This window comes from Giraffa tippelskirchi, chromosome 6, assembly GCF_054371585.1.
Source record: "Giraffa tippelskirchi isolate mGirTip1 chromosome 6, T2T-mGirTip1v1.2.pri, whole genome shotgun sequence".
Taxonomy (NCBI): domain Eukaryota; kingdom Metazoa; phylum Chordata; class Mammalia; order Artiodactyla; family Giraffidae; genus Giraffa; species Giraffa tippelskirchi.
Genome location: NC_137280.1, coordinates 154,178,996 through 154,194,477, shown reverse-complemented (window position 1 = coordinate 154,194,477; position 15,482 = coordinate 154,178,996). Strand labels below are relative to the sequence as shown.

At 35.0% G+C, this 15,482-nt stretch overlaps 1 protein-coding gene across 10 annotated transcripts in view; it reads right to left on the bottom strand.

Annotated features, from left to right (window-relative positions):
- XRCC4 (X-ray repair cross complementing 4) overlaps positions 1–15,482 on the bottom strand; it is a 376,104-nt gene that overhangs the window by 246,841 nt on the left and 113,781 nt on the right. For all 10 annotated transcript variants that reach the window (XR_014057555.1, XR_014057554.1, XR_014057556.1 and 7 more), the window contains exons 4-5: positions 6,205–6,371; positions 302–454 (exon numbers count right to left, since the gene is read on the bottom strand). Coding sequence is in view for 7 of the 10 variants with exons in the window: in XM_081503924.1 (XP_081360050.1) it covers positions 302–454; positions 6,205–6,371 (320 nt within the window). In the remaining 3 variants the exon portion in view is untranslated. The remainder of the gene's footprint in view (positions 1–301; positions 455–6,204; positions 6,372–15,482) is intronic.

The following is a 15,482-nucleotide window of genomic DNA, read 5'->3' as shown; positions in this document are numbered from 1 at the left end:
TGGTTCTGCAGAAGATGAAAGTTTTTAATTAATATATTCCTTAGTAATGCCAAAGAATCAAACTACTATTATTTATCAGTCTCATGGCAGTTTTATGATTTAGTGTAGGTGTGACTGTTGGGCAGATAATGGAGAGTTTATGTTGTGTATTCTCCAGTCCACTGCAACTAACAACCAGAGCATCCAACCCCAGGCTATGATATGTCACTAAAAAGTTTGCATCTAACTTTCATTAAGTTTGGGAAGAAATTCCACTAAAATGTATGCTTCTGCCACCCCAAAACAGAAAGGTCAAAAATACATCTTATGTTCGATGTTCTTTTCCAGTTCTTGAACTTCATTTAACAATTTATGTAAGCTTCTGATCTTTGCTTTCTTCTCATTCAGCACCAGAATGAACCGTTTATAAAGATCAGTCTCTACAGCTTCCTTAGCACTCACACATTTTTCAAACCTAAAATGTAAATAAACAAACCAATTAATATATCGTGTGGGGTTTTCTTAGCATTATTCAATATAATACTTAAGATGATTTCAATTTTTTTCCAAGAAAAATACAATTAAAATCATTTTAAATAAAAATTAATTAAAAATAAATAATTCCAACTTAAAAAATAACTTTAAAATGTTTTCATTGATTTAAAGTTTTATATTGGTAAACAAATAATTAGAACTTACTGTTTATTAGCATTTGTAGTTTATACACTGAGAAAAGGACCAAAATTGGATTTCAAAGCAAAAAAGCTTTTAAAACATCTAAATGCCTAAATGTAATAACTTATTCACATCTTTGGCTTATTTCCAAAAGAACACATTTGTGAGAGAAATTTGAAACAAGGGTAACTGTAGCCTGTTTCTGGCACTTTGTTAATATTACCATAATAGCAACCATGATCTCGTTTTGGGATTAAGTGATTTACCTAATCTGTTCTTTGAAAATAGATTATGAAATGCTCCATAGCAAGAACATCATATACCAAGTTGTATCTTATAATCCAGCAAATATACACACACACTTAAATGTATGTACTTATAAAATAAATGAAAGCATCCAACTTGAAATTTCCAAGGAGATATATAAAACACTATAGACTTTAAATTTAGGTATATAGGACAAAACATAAAATTCTCTATCATTTATACTTTTTTCTACAATATTTATATCAGCTAACAAGAGACAGTACTAACTTTAATCCCTCATATATATAAAGAAGGCAGACTAGCAGAAATTGAATATACTTGATATGTGCCTACACACAGACAATGGATAAACCTCTATTTTAAAGACTAAAACAAATTATTTCATGCAATATATTCATTTAAAAGTAGTTGAGGACTTCTCGAAGGAAAGTAACTCAGCTCTGTGCTCTGTAATAACCAGAGGGGTTGGACTGGAGGGTGGGGTGGGAGGGAGGCTAAAGAGGGAGGGGATATATGTATATACAATGTATACATATAGCTGATTATTGTCAGCAGAAACAAACACAACACTGTATTAATTGTCCTCCAATTAAAAAAAAACTAAAAGGGTAAAAACTAAATACAGAAAACACTGAATATTCAAAATAAAATATTTCTGGATGGGAAAACAAGGAATTTAAGAATAAATGTCAAAAACACAACAAAAATGAGAGCAGGAACAAGGTAATTTCATAGAAAATAACATTTCAAATAATACAGATTAAATGATAACCCATGTGGTACTTAGAAACAGTGCAGTAATCCTTGTATTTTCAGCTCTGATCAAGTTTATACCCAGGTCAGGGTTGTTCAGCAAAAGAATATCTGCATAGAGTTCAGAGGACAAAGAATGCTAAAAAGAAATGGAAAAGAAAGCAGTGGTAAAGAGATTTAATAAGCCTTTAAGTACTGAAGAAGACGGTAAACAGCTGTTCCTCATCCTTTCTGATGACAGAACAAGAGGAAATGGCCTTCAAGTATACCATGAAGAACTCAGATTACCAATAGATGGAAGGAAGAATTTTCTGCCTGTGACTGTTCTTAAACAATGTAATGGGCGACCAACAGGAGTTGAAGGTATCTCTTGAGTCTTTAAAAATCAGACTGAATTCATCTGGCTATAATGTGATCCTAGCTTCAAGGCAGAGAAGAGCTTTCAAGGTCTCTTCTATTCTAATGATTCCATGAGTGTCAACCCAATTCAATCTGCTGAAAACTGCCTCCAATTATAGGTTTAATAACTATAACTCAGAGCAAAGCTAGAGAGTTTCTAACTTGATGTTTGAGTACAAACAAAAGACCTAGTCACTAACACAGAACTTGAGAACTGTTATTTGAAACGAAGAAGGAAAAACCAGTGAAATAAATATAGCTAATCACCTAAGAATTTACACACAATATTTCTCATGTTTTCTCCTTCATCTAAACTATACAAAATTAAGTGAATCCAGTGATGTCACTAGTTTAAAATGGAGCTAAGATTGCAATTATTAAATAGCAAATAAAAAATAACAGCAAATATATGTTAAAAGTGTACATGTTAAAGCTCATCCTTTTCACTTTTGTTGTAATTCCTCATTCCTTACTCAAACCGTATTCATTCTCCCCTGTCATCCAAAATGGAAATAGCTTTAGATTTGCTCTGATTATAATGATACATGTTTAAATACAAAAATATATGCAAAAAATACTCTCAAGAAGTAAAGGAAAATTTAATCCACAGTTCCAGATACACACTTCAGTTCAGTCAGTTCAGTCGCTCAGTCATGTCCGACTCTTTGCGAACCCATGAACCGCAGCACACCAGGCCTCCCTGTCCACCACCATCTCCTGGAGTCTACCCAAACCCATGTCCATCGAGTCGGTGATGCCATCCAACCATCTCATCCTCTGTCGTCCTCTTCTCCTCCTGCCCTCAGTCTTTCCCAGCATCAGGGTCTTTTCAAATGAGTCAGCTTTTCACATCAGGTGGCCAAAGAATTGGAGTTTCAGCTTCAACATCAGTACTTCCAATGAACACCCAGGACTTATCTCCTTTAGGATGGACTGATTGGATCTCCCTGCAGTCCAAGAGACTCTCAAGAGTCTTCTCCAACACCACAGTTCAAAAGCATCAATTCTTTGGTGCTCAGCTTTCTTTATAGTCCAACTCTCACATCCATACAAGACCAATGGAAAAACCATAGTCTTGACTAGACGGATCTATTTTGACAAAGTGATGTCTCTGTTTTTTAATATGCTGTCTAGGTTGGTCATAACTTTCCTTCCAAGGAGTAAGCGTCTTTTAGTTTCATGGCTGCAATCACCATCTGCAGTGATTTTGGAGCCCAGAAAAATAAAGTCTCTCACTGTTTCCATTGTTTCTCCATCTATCTGCCATGAAGTCATGGGAACAGATGCCATGCTCTTAGTTTTCTGAATGTTGAGCTTTAAGCCAACTTTTTCACTCTCCTCCCTCACTTTCATCAAGAGGCCCTTTAGTTCTTCCTTTGCTTTCTGCCATAAGGGTGGTGTCATCTGCAGTATTGATATTTCTCCCGGCAATCTTGATTCCAGCTTGTGCTTCCTCCAGCCCAGCATTTTTCATGATGTACTCTGCATATAAGTTAAATAAGCAGGGTGACAATATACAGCCTTGATGTACTCATTTTCCTATTTGGAACCAGTCTGTTGTTTCACATCCAGTTCTAACTGTTGCTTCCTGAACTGCAAACAGGTTTCTCAAGAGGCAGGTCAGGTGGTCTGGTATTCCCATCTCTTTCAGAATTATCCACAGTTTATTGTGATCCACACAGACACACACTAGTATCATTTAATTTTCTCCTTCTAGATATTCTTTATATAAAGGTGTATTTTATAAAAAATGAGATACCATCCATATTTTTGGTAATTCACACTTCTCCTCTTAACATAACATAAACATTTTCCATGATATGCTTTTTACTCATATAATATCCTATTCCCTATTAAATATATTTCAGACCTATCTACCATAGCTTCTAAGTGAATTCTCAGCAACTATGTTGTGCCCCTCCTCATTCTCCAGGCACATGTAGTCTGGAAAAAAAACCTGATAGAGAAATGACTGAATCATGAATGGACACTGATATAAGACTAATCAGGAGCAGCCCAGGAAACTGAACTGTGACGAGGCCTAAAGAGAGGGCCTCAACTCTATTTTCTATGTGGATAGATACCTAACTCAGAATGTTTGTGTCCTATTTCTAATCTCTCTGAAGACTCTTGACCAGTACTGCTGCCTTATAGAAGCAGTAGTTGTAAATCGTTTGCTCATTTCCCAGTGAACTAAGGCTCTGGACGGAGAACAGTTCAGGAAATACAGTTTGGCTGTGACCAACGTGTATTTACAGCTCTTTAAAATGGCCAATTTCTGTGTGATAGGAAAGAAAACCAAATTTGGAAAACAGGTAAAGCTACTAATCTAACATCTGGAATACATCCAAAGCCTAGAATTCTCTGGAGTGAATTTTGTTTCCTCTGTTTGGAGGGCCACTCCAAGAGCACACATCTTCAATTCCTGAAAAAGATATGTGATCCAGTATTAAGAAAAAAAACGAAAAAAGAATAGCTGGAGTCTAAGACTGGTGATAAGCTACATGGCTGTGCATTTGGTCAAATAGGTAACTTTTTGTCACAATAACACAAGAGAATTTTCTGGAAAATTCAGAAATAGCAAATTGAGCATCTGTGCGACACATATTATATGTACCCTCACACACTGTCTTACAGCACAGGGTGTATTTGTCTCCACTGTCTCATCTTTGTTCCATGCTGATTTCCATCCTATGGCAGTGGTGTTGAATACTGATGAGATAATATCTCTTTCAACCTCTGGCAGACATTTTAAAGCAATTTGCTCAAGTACTAAGTACCCAGTCTGCATTTTTGTGGGCAATTTGTGGATCAAATTTCCTATCATCCTGAGGGTACTTTGAGTTTTTAAAATAATGGCTTATCACGACCAGAGTACATCTCCTTTCATGTAATTTATTTTGAATATAAAGTAGAAAAATACACCCAGAGTACTGGTATAAGTCCCAAAACATGCTTTCTAGAACAAACATTTTATATTAATTCACAGCAACATGAACTTCAAAGAGAAAGTTAAAAAGAAACAATAACATATTTTTCTGTATGGTTTCTTAACATTTATGTAATTTTGATTTGGTCTAACTATAGAATTGGAGATAAAAATTAATTCAGAACTAAAAAAGACAAGATACTTTATTAACATAAAAACGAGAGTCAAATATAACCAAGTTTTAGGGGATAGGTGTTAGGTTCATGCCTTACATTAACTAATAAATATAAGTGAATGTATAGAAATTATTTCTTCTAGTAAACTTCATTAACACATAGATATACTGAATAAAAGATAAAAAAATGATTATATACTGGATGTAATAATGAGCATTATTACTATTTTATATATTCTGCACAATTCTTTCATATGTTACAATGTATATACTAACAAATGCATGCATATTATATTAATATGTCTTTGTAGAGATACAAATATTCACAACATACATTTCCTTCAAATATCTTTTACATAATAGAGTAATACAGCTATACCCTGGACCAGCCTAGATCATGACATAATTGAGAAGACTGCATAGTTGAGAAGATAGGTCACTTTCTTCTTCATTGTTTAAAAGAGGCAAAATCAGGAAAACAAAGGTTTCCAAATGTCTTATCTAGCAGTAACAGCTACTTCTTTTTAAAATGCTGACAATATGAACTTTCAATCAATCAGCAAAAAACAAGTTTCTCTCAGGAGCCAAAACACTTCACCTGAAATAGATGTCATTCATAAAAAGATTTCAAATAAGGAATCAACTATGCTTATTTATATTTCATTTCTTTTTTATTCATTATTAATCCTATAATTTGAAGTCAATTAATCCTTATAAATATCAAACTTCCTAAACTTTGCTTACTATTAATGGGTTCTGATCCCTACTGTCCAATTACTTCTTACTGTTATTAGTTTGCTGATGCCACCAAATACAAATGACCTAAAAGTGTTACTGCTCTCCTATATTGTACAATAACGACCAATAATTTAATTTGATCACATTAGGTAGAGGTATAATCAATGACACATTTCATTTTAAATATATGATAGTCTACATATAGCATAAGTGTATAAATCATTAACTTAGAGCTACAATAATATAAAGAGCTTAGTGCTCTTAAGATACAAGCACATTATGTACACACCGTCCTTCAACATCATTCCAATCTCTCAGAAGCCTTTCATTTTCTTTCTGCAGGTGCTCATTTTTGGCTTGGCTTTCTGCAATGGTGTCCAGGCAGTGACAAATAAGTTCTCTAATGACCTCAGCTGGGCTTGCAATTTTCTCTAGGTTGAAGGAACCAAGCCTGAACTAGGATCAAAAGAAAACGTGATTAGTTTTGGGAGAAAATCAAGATCGAGTGGCCCAGTTTTACATATGTATATTTTCTTCTGAGAGGAAAAAAAGGTGTAAGATTTAAATATAGTGCATTTACCAGATATAAATACAGTGAACAAAACTACTGGGCAACTTCCTACTTTCTTGCTAAAGTTTATCATATAAATCAACACAAAACCTAAGAAAGAAAATTAAGTGGTAAGTCACTCTCTCACATTTTAGCAGAAATGAAAACAACACAAATACCATAAAAACATGCTACCATCTGTTTCTACTATCTAGTACATATTTTAAATCACTATACTCAGAATAATAAAATAAATTTCACATGAAAAGTCTTTTTTTGGGGGGGCCACAGGTGGCTGGATGGCATCATCGACTCGATGGACATGGGTTTGGGTAAACTCCGGGAGTTGGTGATGGATAGGGAGGCCTGGCGTGCTGCGATTCATGGGGTCGCAAAGAGTCGGACACGACTGAGCGACTGAACTGACTGACTGACTGACACTGCATGGCATGCCTACAGGATCTTACTTCCCTGACCAGGAATGGAAACCACGCCTCCTGCCTTGGAAGCACAGAGTCTGAGCCACTGGACCACCAGGGAAGTCCCATACATGAAGATTCTAAACTTGAGTTTCTGTTAATACTGATTGTAAAAGCTATCTGTGAAGAAAGGGCAAAATTTTTGTAATATCTAAGAGAAATATAGGGTTTTAAATTTATAAACCTGGGAACAGTAATTACTTCTCTGTCAAAAACCAATAATTTATTACTATAAATTATAAATGATAATGTCATATGTCCAACTTGAGTACTTTTGTGTAGTGGTAAGACATAAAAATATATTAAATCTTCTATTGGAGGGCACTACAAAATAAAATAGTTTAACACATCTTTAATATAGTTAAGGAATTCTTAAAAGAGACACAGGCTTTCCTCGTTTTGGTAGATAAGGATACTAAACCACAATGATTTAATAATAATGACTGTAATTATCCTTGGGCTTCTCTGGTGGCTTAGATGGTAAAGAATCTGCCTGCAATGTGGGAAACCTGGGTTCAATCCCTAGGTTGGGAAGATCCGCAGAGGAGGGCATGGCGATCCACTCAAGTATTCTTGCTTGGAGAATATCCATGAACAGAGGAGCCTGGTGGGCTACAGTCCATGGGGTTGCAGTGAGTCGGATAGGACTGAGCGACTAAGCACACAGCACATAATTATCCTATGAGAATTATTATAACTAAAATAAGATTTTAAATGACAATTAAAATTATATAGCTACCATATCTTATAGTTGAAGTATAACTCAGTCAGTCAGTTCAGTTGCTCAGTCGTGTCCGACTCTTTGCGACCCCATGAATCGCAGCACGCCAGGCCTCCCTGTCCATCACCAACTCCCGGAGTCTACCCAAACCCATGTCCATCAAGTCGGTGATGCCATCCAACCATCTCATCCTCTGTTGTCCCCTTCTCCTCCTGCCCCCAATCCTTCCCAGCATTAGGGTCGTTTCCAATGAGTCAACTCTTCGCATCAGGTGGCCAAAGTATTCGAGTTTCAGCTTCAACATCAGTCCTTACAATGAACACCCAGGACTGATCTCCTTTAGGATGGACTGGTTGGATCTTCTTGCAGTCCAAGGGACTCTCAAGAGTCTTCTCCAACACCACAGTTCAAAAGCATCAATTCTTCAGCGCTCAGCTTTCTTCACCATCCAACTCTCACATTCATACATGACCACTGGAAAAACCATAGCCTCGACTAGATGGACCTTTGTTGGCAGAGTAATGTCTCTCCTTTTCAATATGCTATCTAGGTTGGTCATAACCTTCCTTCCAAGGAGTAAGCGTCTTTTAATTTCATGGCTGCGATCACCATCAGCAGTGATTTTGGAGCCCCCAAAAATAAAGTGTGACACTGTTTGCACTGTTTCCCCATCTATTTCCCATGAGGTGATGGGATCAGATGCCATGATCTTAGTTTTCTGAATGTTGAGCTTTAAGCCAACTTTTCACTCTCCTCTTTCACTTTCATCAAGAGGCTCTTTAGTTCGTCTTCGCTTTCTGCCATAAGGGTATAACCCAAGCATAGCACAAATATAAACTCATTTAATCATCACCAAAATGGAACCATTATTACATCCATTTTAACTGAGATTCAGAGTGGTTATCTAACATATCAAAGGAATAAAATCAAGATCCCACTATGCTATCCTGTTAAACTATTTGCTGACATAAGTGAGTATGCTAAATAAACAAGTAAGAGGAAGAATTAGCCTCAGAATCTACACATAATTCTAAACAGAGATTCTAAAGGCATTGAGTAGGTGGCAATATTGAGAATATAGAATTTTTTTTTTTGGTTTGTGTTGTTATTTAGCCTCCTGGATAAGTAGTTTCTATTATGGCATTCACTGATAGGAATATTTCTAAAGTATCTTGTTTGTAAAGGAGCACTCCTATAAATATGTTATATATAAAGAAATATTTAACAATGATAATTCTAAGACAAATCATTATTAATCAATCTACAAATAAAACTAAAAGTCCTAAAGTAAAACTCCAGTGTTTGCAATCTGAGTGGTACTTTATAAAATGTTTCTGTTAATTCCTATAAGTTAGGATCATTCAGTTGTTTAACCCCACAGAGTAAACTTTTCTGGATGAATTACGTTTACCAATTTACTTTTAAATTTTTAGATCAAAACCACAGGTAGATGTTTTACTTAGTATCATAGAAACTTGGTGAAAATATTTAAATACTAAGAATTCCTAGATGTGGAAAATATTTACATATACTTGCCTAAAATGTAAAGGAAAACGAAGGATTTTTATATTCTTGTATTAGTTCAGTTCAGTTGCTCACTCATGTCTGACTCTTTGCGAACCCACGGACTGCAGCATGCCAGGCTTCCCTGTCCATCACCAACTCCCGGAGTTTACTCAAACTCATGTCCATTGAGTCAGTGATGCCATCCAGCCATCTCATCCTCTCTCATCCCCTTCTCCTCCTGCCTTCACTCTTTTCCAGCATCAGGGTCTTTTCCAGTGAGTCAGCTCTTCGCATAAGGTGGCCAAAGTATTGGAGTTTCAGCTTCAACATCAGTCCTTCCAACAAACACCCAGGACTGATCTCCTTTAGGATGGACTGGTTGGATCTCCTTGCAGTCCAAGGGACTCTCAAGAGTCTTCTCCAAAACCACAGTTCAAAAGTATCAATTCTTTGGCACTCAGCTTTCTTTAGAGTCCAACTCTCACATCCATACATGACTACTGGAAAAACCATAGCTTTGACTAGACAGATCTTTGTTGGCAATTAATGTCTCTCTTTTTTAATATGCTGCCTAGGTTGGTCATAGCTTTTCTTCCAAGGAACAAGCATCTTTTAATTTCATGGCTCCAGTCAGCATCTGCAGTGATTTTGGAGCCCCCCAAAATAAAGTATCTCATTGTTTCCACTGTTTCCCCATCTATTTGCCATGGAGTGATGGGACCGGATGCCATCATCTTAGTTTTCTGAATGTTGAGTTTTAAGTCAACTTTTTCACTCTCCTCTTTTTTTTTTTTTTCACTCTCCTCTTTCATTTTCATGGGCACATAATAATAATGTATTATGGGCACAAATGTTATACAAGGACTGAATAGTACTGTTTTAGCCACAAAGAAATTTTGTATGTATTTGTGTATCTTTTTTTGAAATCTAACCAGGTCATAATGTCTGCTTGATGCTTTAATTTGTTTTATCTCACCTCTTTCTGTTTCTTAAAAGAATGGAAACAGACTAAGAAAAATTGTGCTTTATTTCAATGAGTACATACAGTTGTGTATATACACATATATAAAACCTAAATTCAGCAATTTGAGCTTAGCTCTAAGTATCATAGTAAAAGTATAATTTTTAAATTATAAATTTAAGCTGAATTCTAATTTTAATAGTAAAATTATTCTTAAATTATCATTTTAAAATAGCATAATTATTACTGTTAAACCTTTACCCAAAAAAGACTTGGAAAAATTATAAGAAGTTTGAAAGTGTTTCAGACTATTTGTCACATCCGATTTATTTCTCTTAAACTTAAAATCAAATGGCCAAAAGCTCTTGCTCTGAAGTACATATAATGAGTCCATTTAACAAGTATATAAGTTTAAATAGGAAAGTTTTATCTATGCAAACTATATAATAATTGAAAGTAAATTTGAGTATTTAACCTTTTAAAGCTTCTCTTATGCAAATAAACACACATAAAATAAAGATCAGCTATAGAATATTAATTCTTTGAGTCAATACAGAAGAAAAATGAAGCATACTTTATTTTTAGACAATAGATTATCAGTAAAACATAAACCCAAACCATGATTTTATATTCTCACATTTTCACAATTGTCGGGCAGCTTTGACTAAGATGGACATTTAGAAAGGAAAGAATTTTTTATCACTTGGAAGTTTCAACAACGTCAAATGGATAATGATCCATTATCCATTTCCAAGTGTTATATTCAGGATCACATTTTGATCCTGAATGAAGTAAAATACAAATGGACAGGTAAACACAACCCCCTAACCTATTTTAGATGGCAAAAGATAAAGGGAACAGTTTTAAATCACTAATAACAAACAACTTCTTTCAAAATGTCATTCAAATGGTTATATTCAAAATTCCAAAAGAGAATTCTTCAGTTTTTTTCTTGGCTATTCATGCAGAATAAGCTTAAAATGTCATTTCTTCTTAAGAGCAGGCAAGCATTTTTCAGTTTCTATTTTTCTAATTATATTCGCTAGTTTTGGGTCCTTTAACAGGTGTGAACATCTGTTATTTGAAACAATGAAAATTATCAAGAAGTATTTAAAACTCAATCCAAGAAAAATATTTTACTTGAAATATTCTGCTTATTTTGTAGAAAAATTCTGGAATGTATGAGAAAATGAGTCGTCTGGACCATCCTGCCTGCATTCACATAGTTCAGAGCCAAGGCAGGAAACGCCCTTTCACTCTCACTACCTCTGTTCCTGCCTGTCCACCTTATTACAGATTTAACGGACCACGTGCCCAATTGCACTGGACTTATCAAAGGGCCTCAAATCAGGCTTCATGAATTGAGAAGCATAAAATATTTCCATGCTCTAACTCTACATCTTTATACCACCCTTCAAATAAAAAGTGGAAACTTTAAAAAAGTGTTAGCAAAGTCCCACAAAAGTAACATTGGTTGGTGTGTCGATTTAAAAGTCCTTTACTTTCGTTTTTTGTTGGACATGTAAGGCTATTAACACAGCTGTTCTTTACTAGTTCTGTAATTTCAAAATAATCTGCAATATAAAATCAGGACTTCAAATAGTACACCAGAGTCAGAAACCACAAATTAAAGACATTTTGAAAGCATGTCTCTTCTTTAGAGGCATGGGCAAAAATAAATTTTTTTTGTAGTTACTTCTTAAGACCTTATGGTGAATTCATAAGGTACACAGATCTATACTGTACACAGATCTATACTGAGCACCTCACTCAGTCTATAATCTATGATTTTAAGCTATGTTTTTACTTTTCTTTGTCAAAAAAGTTCAAAACAATTAATTTTTTAAATACTGGTAATCATATTAGGTTGCACTAGTTGACTCTGTCATTTATTTTAGCAAGCAAAACAAAGCATTTTTTATCTGATTTGCATTAAAAATTTACAATTTCAGAAAACATATCCATTTTTTTTAGCTGTTTTTTTTATTCCGGACATCTTTAAATCTAAGATTAAATGTCATACCCTCTTACCCATCACTTCAAAGCCCAGATCAAATTCTCTTTATCTACTTTAGTGTATATTAGCTTCTCTACTCTTAATACTTCAGACTTTTCTCACACAATTTTTCACTCAGTTTCATCCTCTCTCTTGTTGCTTCAGAAATGCAGTGTTTTCCTTTAAATTTCCAGTTCTTTGAGATCAGAGACCATATCTTTTGTCTTCCTTAACTTCCACAGTGTCTTACAGAGCTCTAGACATATACTACTCAATAAAAGACTTAATTTTTTTTAAACTGCTATGATACTTATTAATAAGATAATAAAATTATAATATGTCAGGTAAAATAAATAATTGGGACAGTGATACTCTGAATACAAATTAGGAAATCTTGAAGCTGTTTAAGGAGATAAGTTTTATTTTATCGAATAGTATAATTTCAGCAAAAAGGGCATGGTTAAAAAACTGTGTAATAATAGCTCTTGATACTGTGATAATACACAGGTTTAATAAAACCTAAAAAGATTTGTTTTTTGAAGAATGTAAGAATGTATAAGTACTGTTTTTAGGTTCTTTGGAATGGCCACACAGATAAAAGAGAATATACAGTATCAGTAAAATACACAAAATAAACACTAATTTCAGGGGACTTGTTTATGGTCACTCCAAATGTTTCTGGGGACAGGAGGATTCTCAAGGTGTGAGTTGAACTCTGCTTAGAATATACCAACTAAAGAGGTTGATACATTATCAAAGTAGTCTAAATAACCTTGCAGAATTAATCTTTGTTACTGTCCTGAAAACCAAGATGTAAACCTAAAGGAAAAGGAGGAATAAAGATATCTTGAGATGATTCCTAGGCAAATAAATGGAATTCTTTTTTTCAGTATGTGCTTTTAATTTATTAACATATTAAAAAAGTTTAGCTGTGTCTAGATATGTGCACACTAAAAAGCAAAGCCTATTCATTATAGTTTGTAACACAGGATATTTTTATATTATAGAAAAACATATAGCTGTAAATACACAGTTGTTATAATACACAGTAGCAAAATTCTAGTAATAAAGGAAACAAGTCAAGTTACATAGTAAAAAGGAAACTAAACTGCATTATTTTGGCCCAGTTACATTAATCATCAACTGTATTTTTAATCAACAATTTTTTACTAAGATCTTTGTATCATCAACTCTTTGGTTTTGTGACCTGCTGAAGTGTTATTTTAGATTTAAATTAAAAATATACAAATGAATATTCTAAACCAGTGATGTACCTAGGTTGACAACTGGGCATATTTATCTTCCACAGTAGCTGGAACTGAGAAAAGAATGCTGATAGGACTTTCTAAACAGATGAGAACTTTATTGTGAGACTATTAATCTCAACTTTCCAATTATTTTTTGCCCAAATTTCTTAAAGCTTATTTAAAATGTTTAAATATCTTAAGATGATTATATGATCAAGTAAGACTTGTATATGTAGGGTTTCAGATGTGTAGATCCTGTACGGCCTTACAATCAAAATGCAATAATCCAAAAATAAAAAAAAAACACTGAGTTCTAGTATAGATCTATAAATTATCAGCATTTTAAGGTCATGCTATATGCTATAATATATTAAGTATCATCTAAGAATTATTTGGTATTCATAATTGCAAAATCCATTAGTAGGAATCAGAGAAATGAAATGAAAAGCATAATGTCTTTGCAATAAGGGAATTTCAGAAGTTACTGTTGCTTTAAATGACTACAAATGTTTATTCCATTATGTCCTTGAAATAGGGATGGTGAACCTTTCAGTTCACGGAAAATATGGTAAAAAGCAGATTTATCTTAGTCTAATTAGGAGTTATAATAAACAATGAAAAATATGCTATACATGGATTTAGAATCAACAGGTGACACTAGTGGTAAAGAATCTGCTTGCCAATACAGATACGTAATACAATACAATACAATACATAATACAATACAATACATAAGAGGCACAGGATCGAACCCTGGGTTGGGAAGATCCCCTGGAAGAGGGCCTGGCAACCCACTCCAGTATTCTTACCTAGAGAATCCCCATGGACAGAGGAGCCTGGGGCGCTACAGTCCATAGGGCCACAAAGAGTCAGACACGACTGAAGCAACTTAGCATGAAAGGCTTTAGCAACAGTTAATTGGATTGGGGGTAGCAGGGTAGGTAGATGTCAGGGGTTGCCTATTCAGTTCAGTTCAGTTCAGTTCAGTCGCTCAGTCGTGTCCGACTCTTTGCGACCCCATGAATCGCAGCACGCTAGGCTTCCCTGTCCATCACCAACTCCCGGAGTCTACCCAAACCCATGTCCATCAAGTCGGTGATGCCATCCAGCCATCTCATCCTCTCTCATCCCTTTCTCCTCCCGCCTTCAATCTTTCCCAGCATCAAGATCTTTTCCAAGGAATCGGTTGTTTGTATCAGGTGGCCAAAGTATTGAAGTTTCAGCTTCAGCATCAGTCCTTCCAATGAATATTCAGGACTGATTTCCTTTAGGATGGACTCATTTGATCTCCTTGCAGTCCAAGGGACTCTCAACAGTCTTCTCCAACACCACAGTTCAAAAGCATCAATTCTTCAGTGCTCAGCTTTCTTATTGGTCCAACTCTCACATCCATACATGTCTACTGGAAAAATCATAGCTTTGACTAGACAGACCTTTGTGGGTTAAATAATGTCTCTGCTTTTTAATATGCTGTGTAGGTTGGTCATAGCTTTTCTTCCAAGGAGTAAGCATCTTTTAAATTCATGGCTGCAGTCACCATCTGCAGTGATTTTGGAGCCCAAGAAAATAAGTCTGTCACTGTTTCCATTGTTTCTCCATCTATTTGCCATGAAGTGATGGGACTGGATGCCATGATCTTCATTTTTTGATGTTGAGTTTTAAGTCAGGCTTTTCACTCTCTTCTTTCACTTTCATCAAGAGGCTCTTTAGTTCCTCTTTGCTTTCTGCCATAAGTATGTTGTCATCTGCATATATGAGGTTATTGGTATTTCTCACAGCAATCTTGATTCCAGCTTGTCCTTTATCCAGTCTAGTATTTCGAATGATGTACTCCACATATAAGTTAAATAAGCAGGGTGACAATATACAGCTCTGACGTACTCCTTTCCCAATTTGGAACCAGTTCGTTGTTTCATATTGAGGTCTAACTGTTGCTTCTTAACCTGCATAGAGGTTTTTCAGGAGGCAGGTAAGGTGGTCTAATATTCCCATCTCTTTAAGAATTTTCCACAGTTTGTTGTGATCCACACAGTCAAAGGCTTTGGAGTAGTCAATAAAGCAGAAGTAGATGTTATTCTGGAAATTTCTTGCTTTTTCGATGATCCAA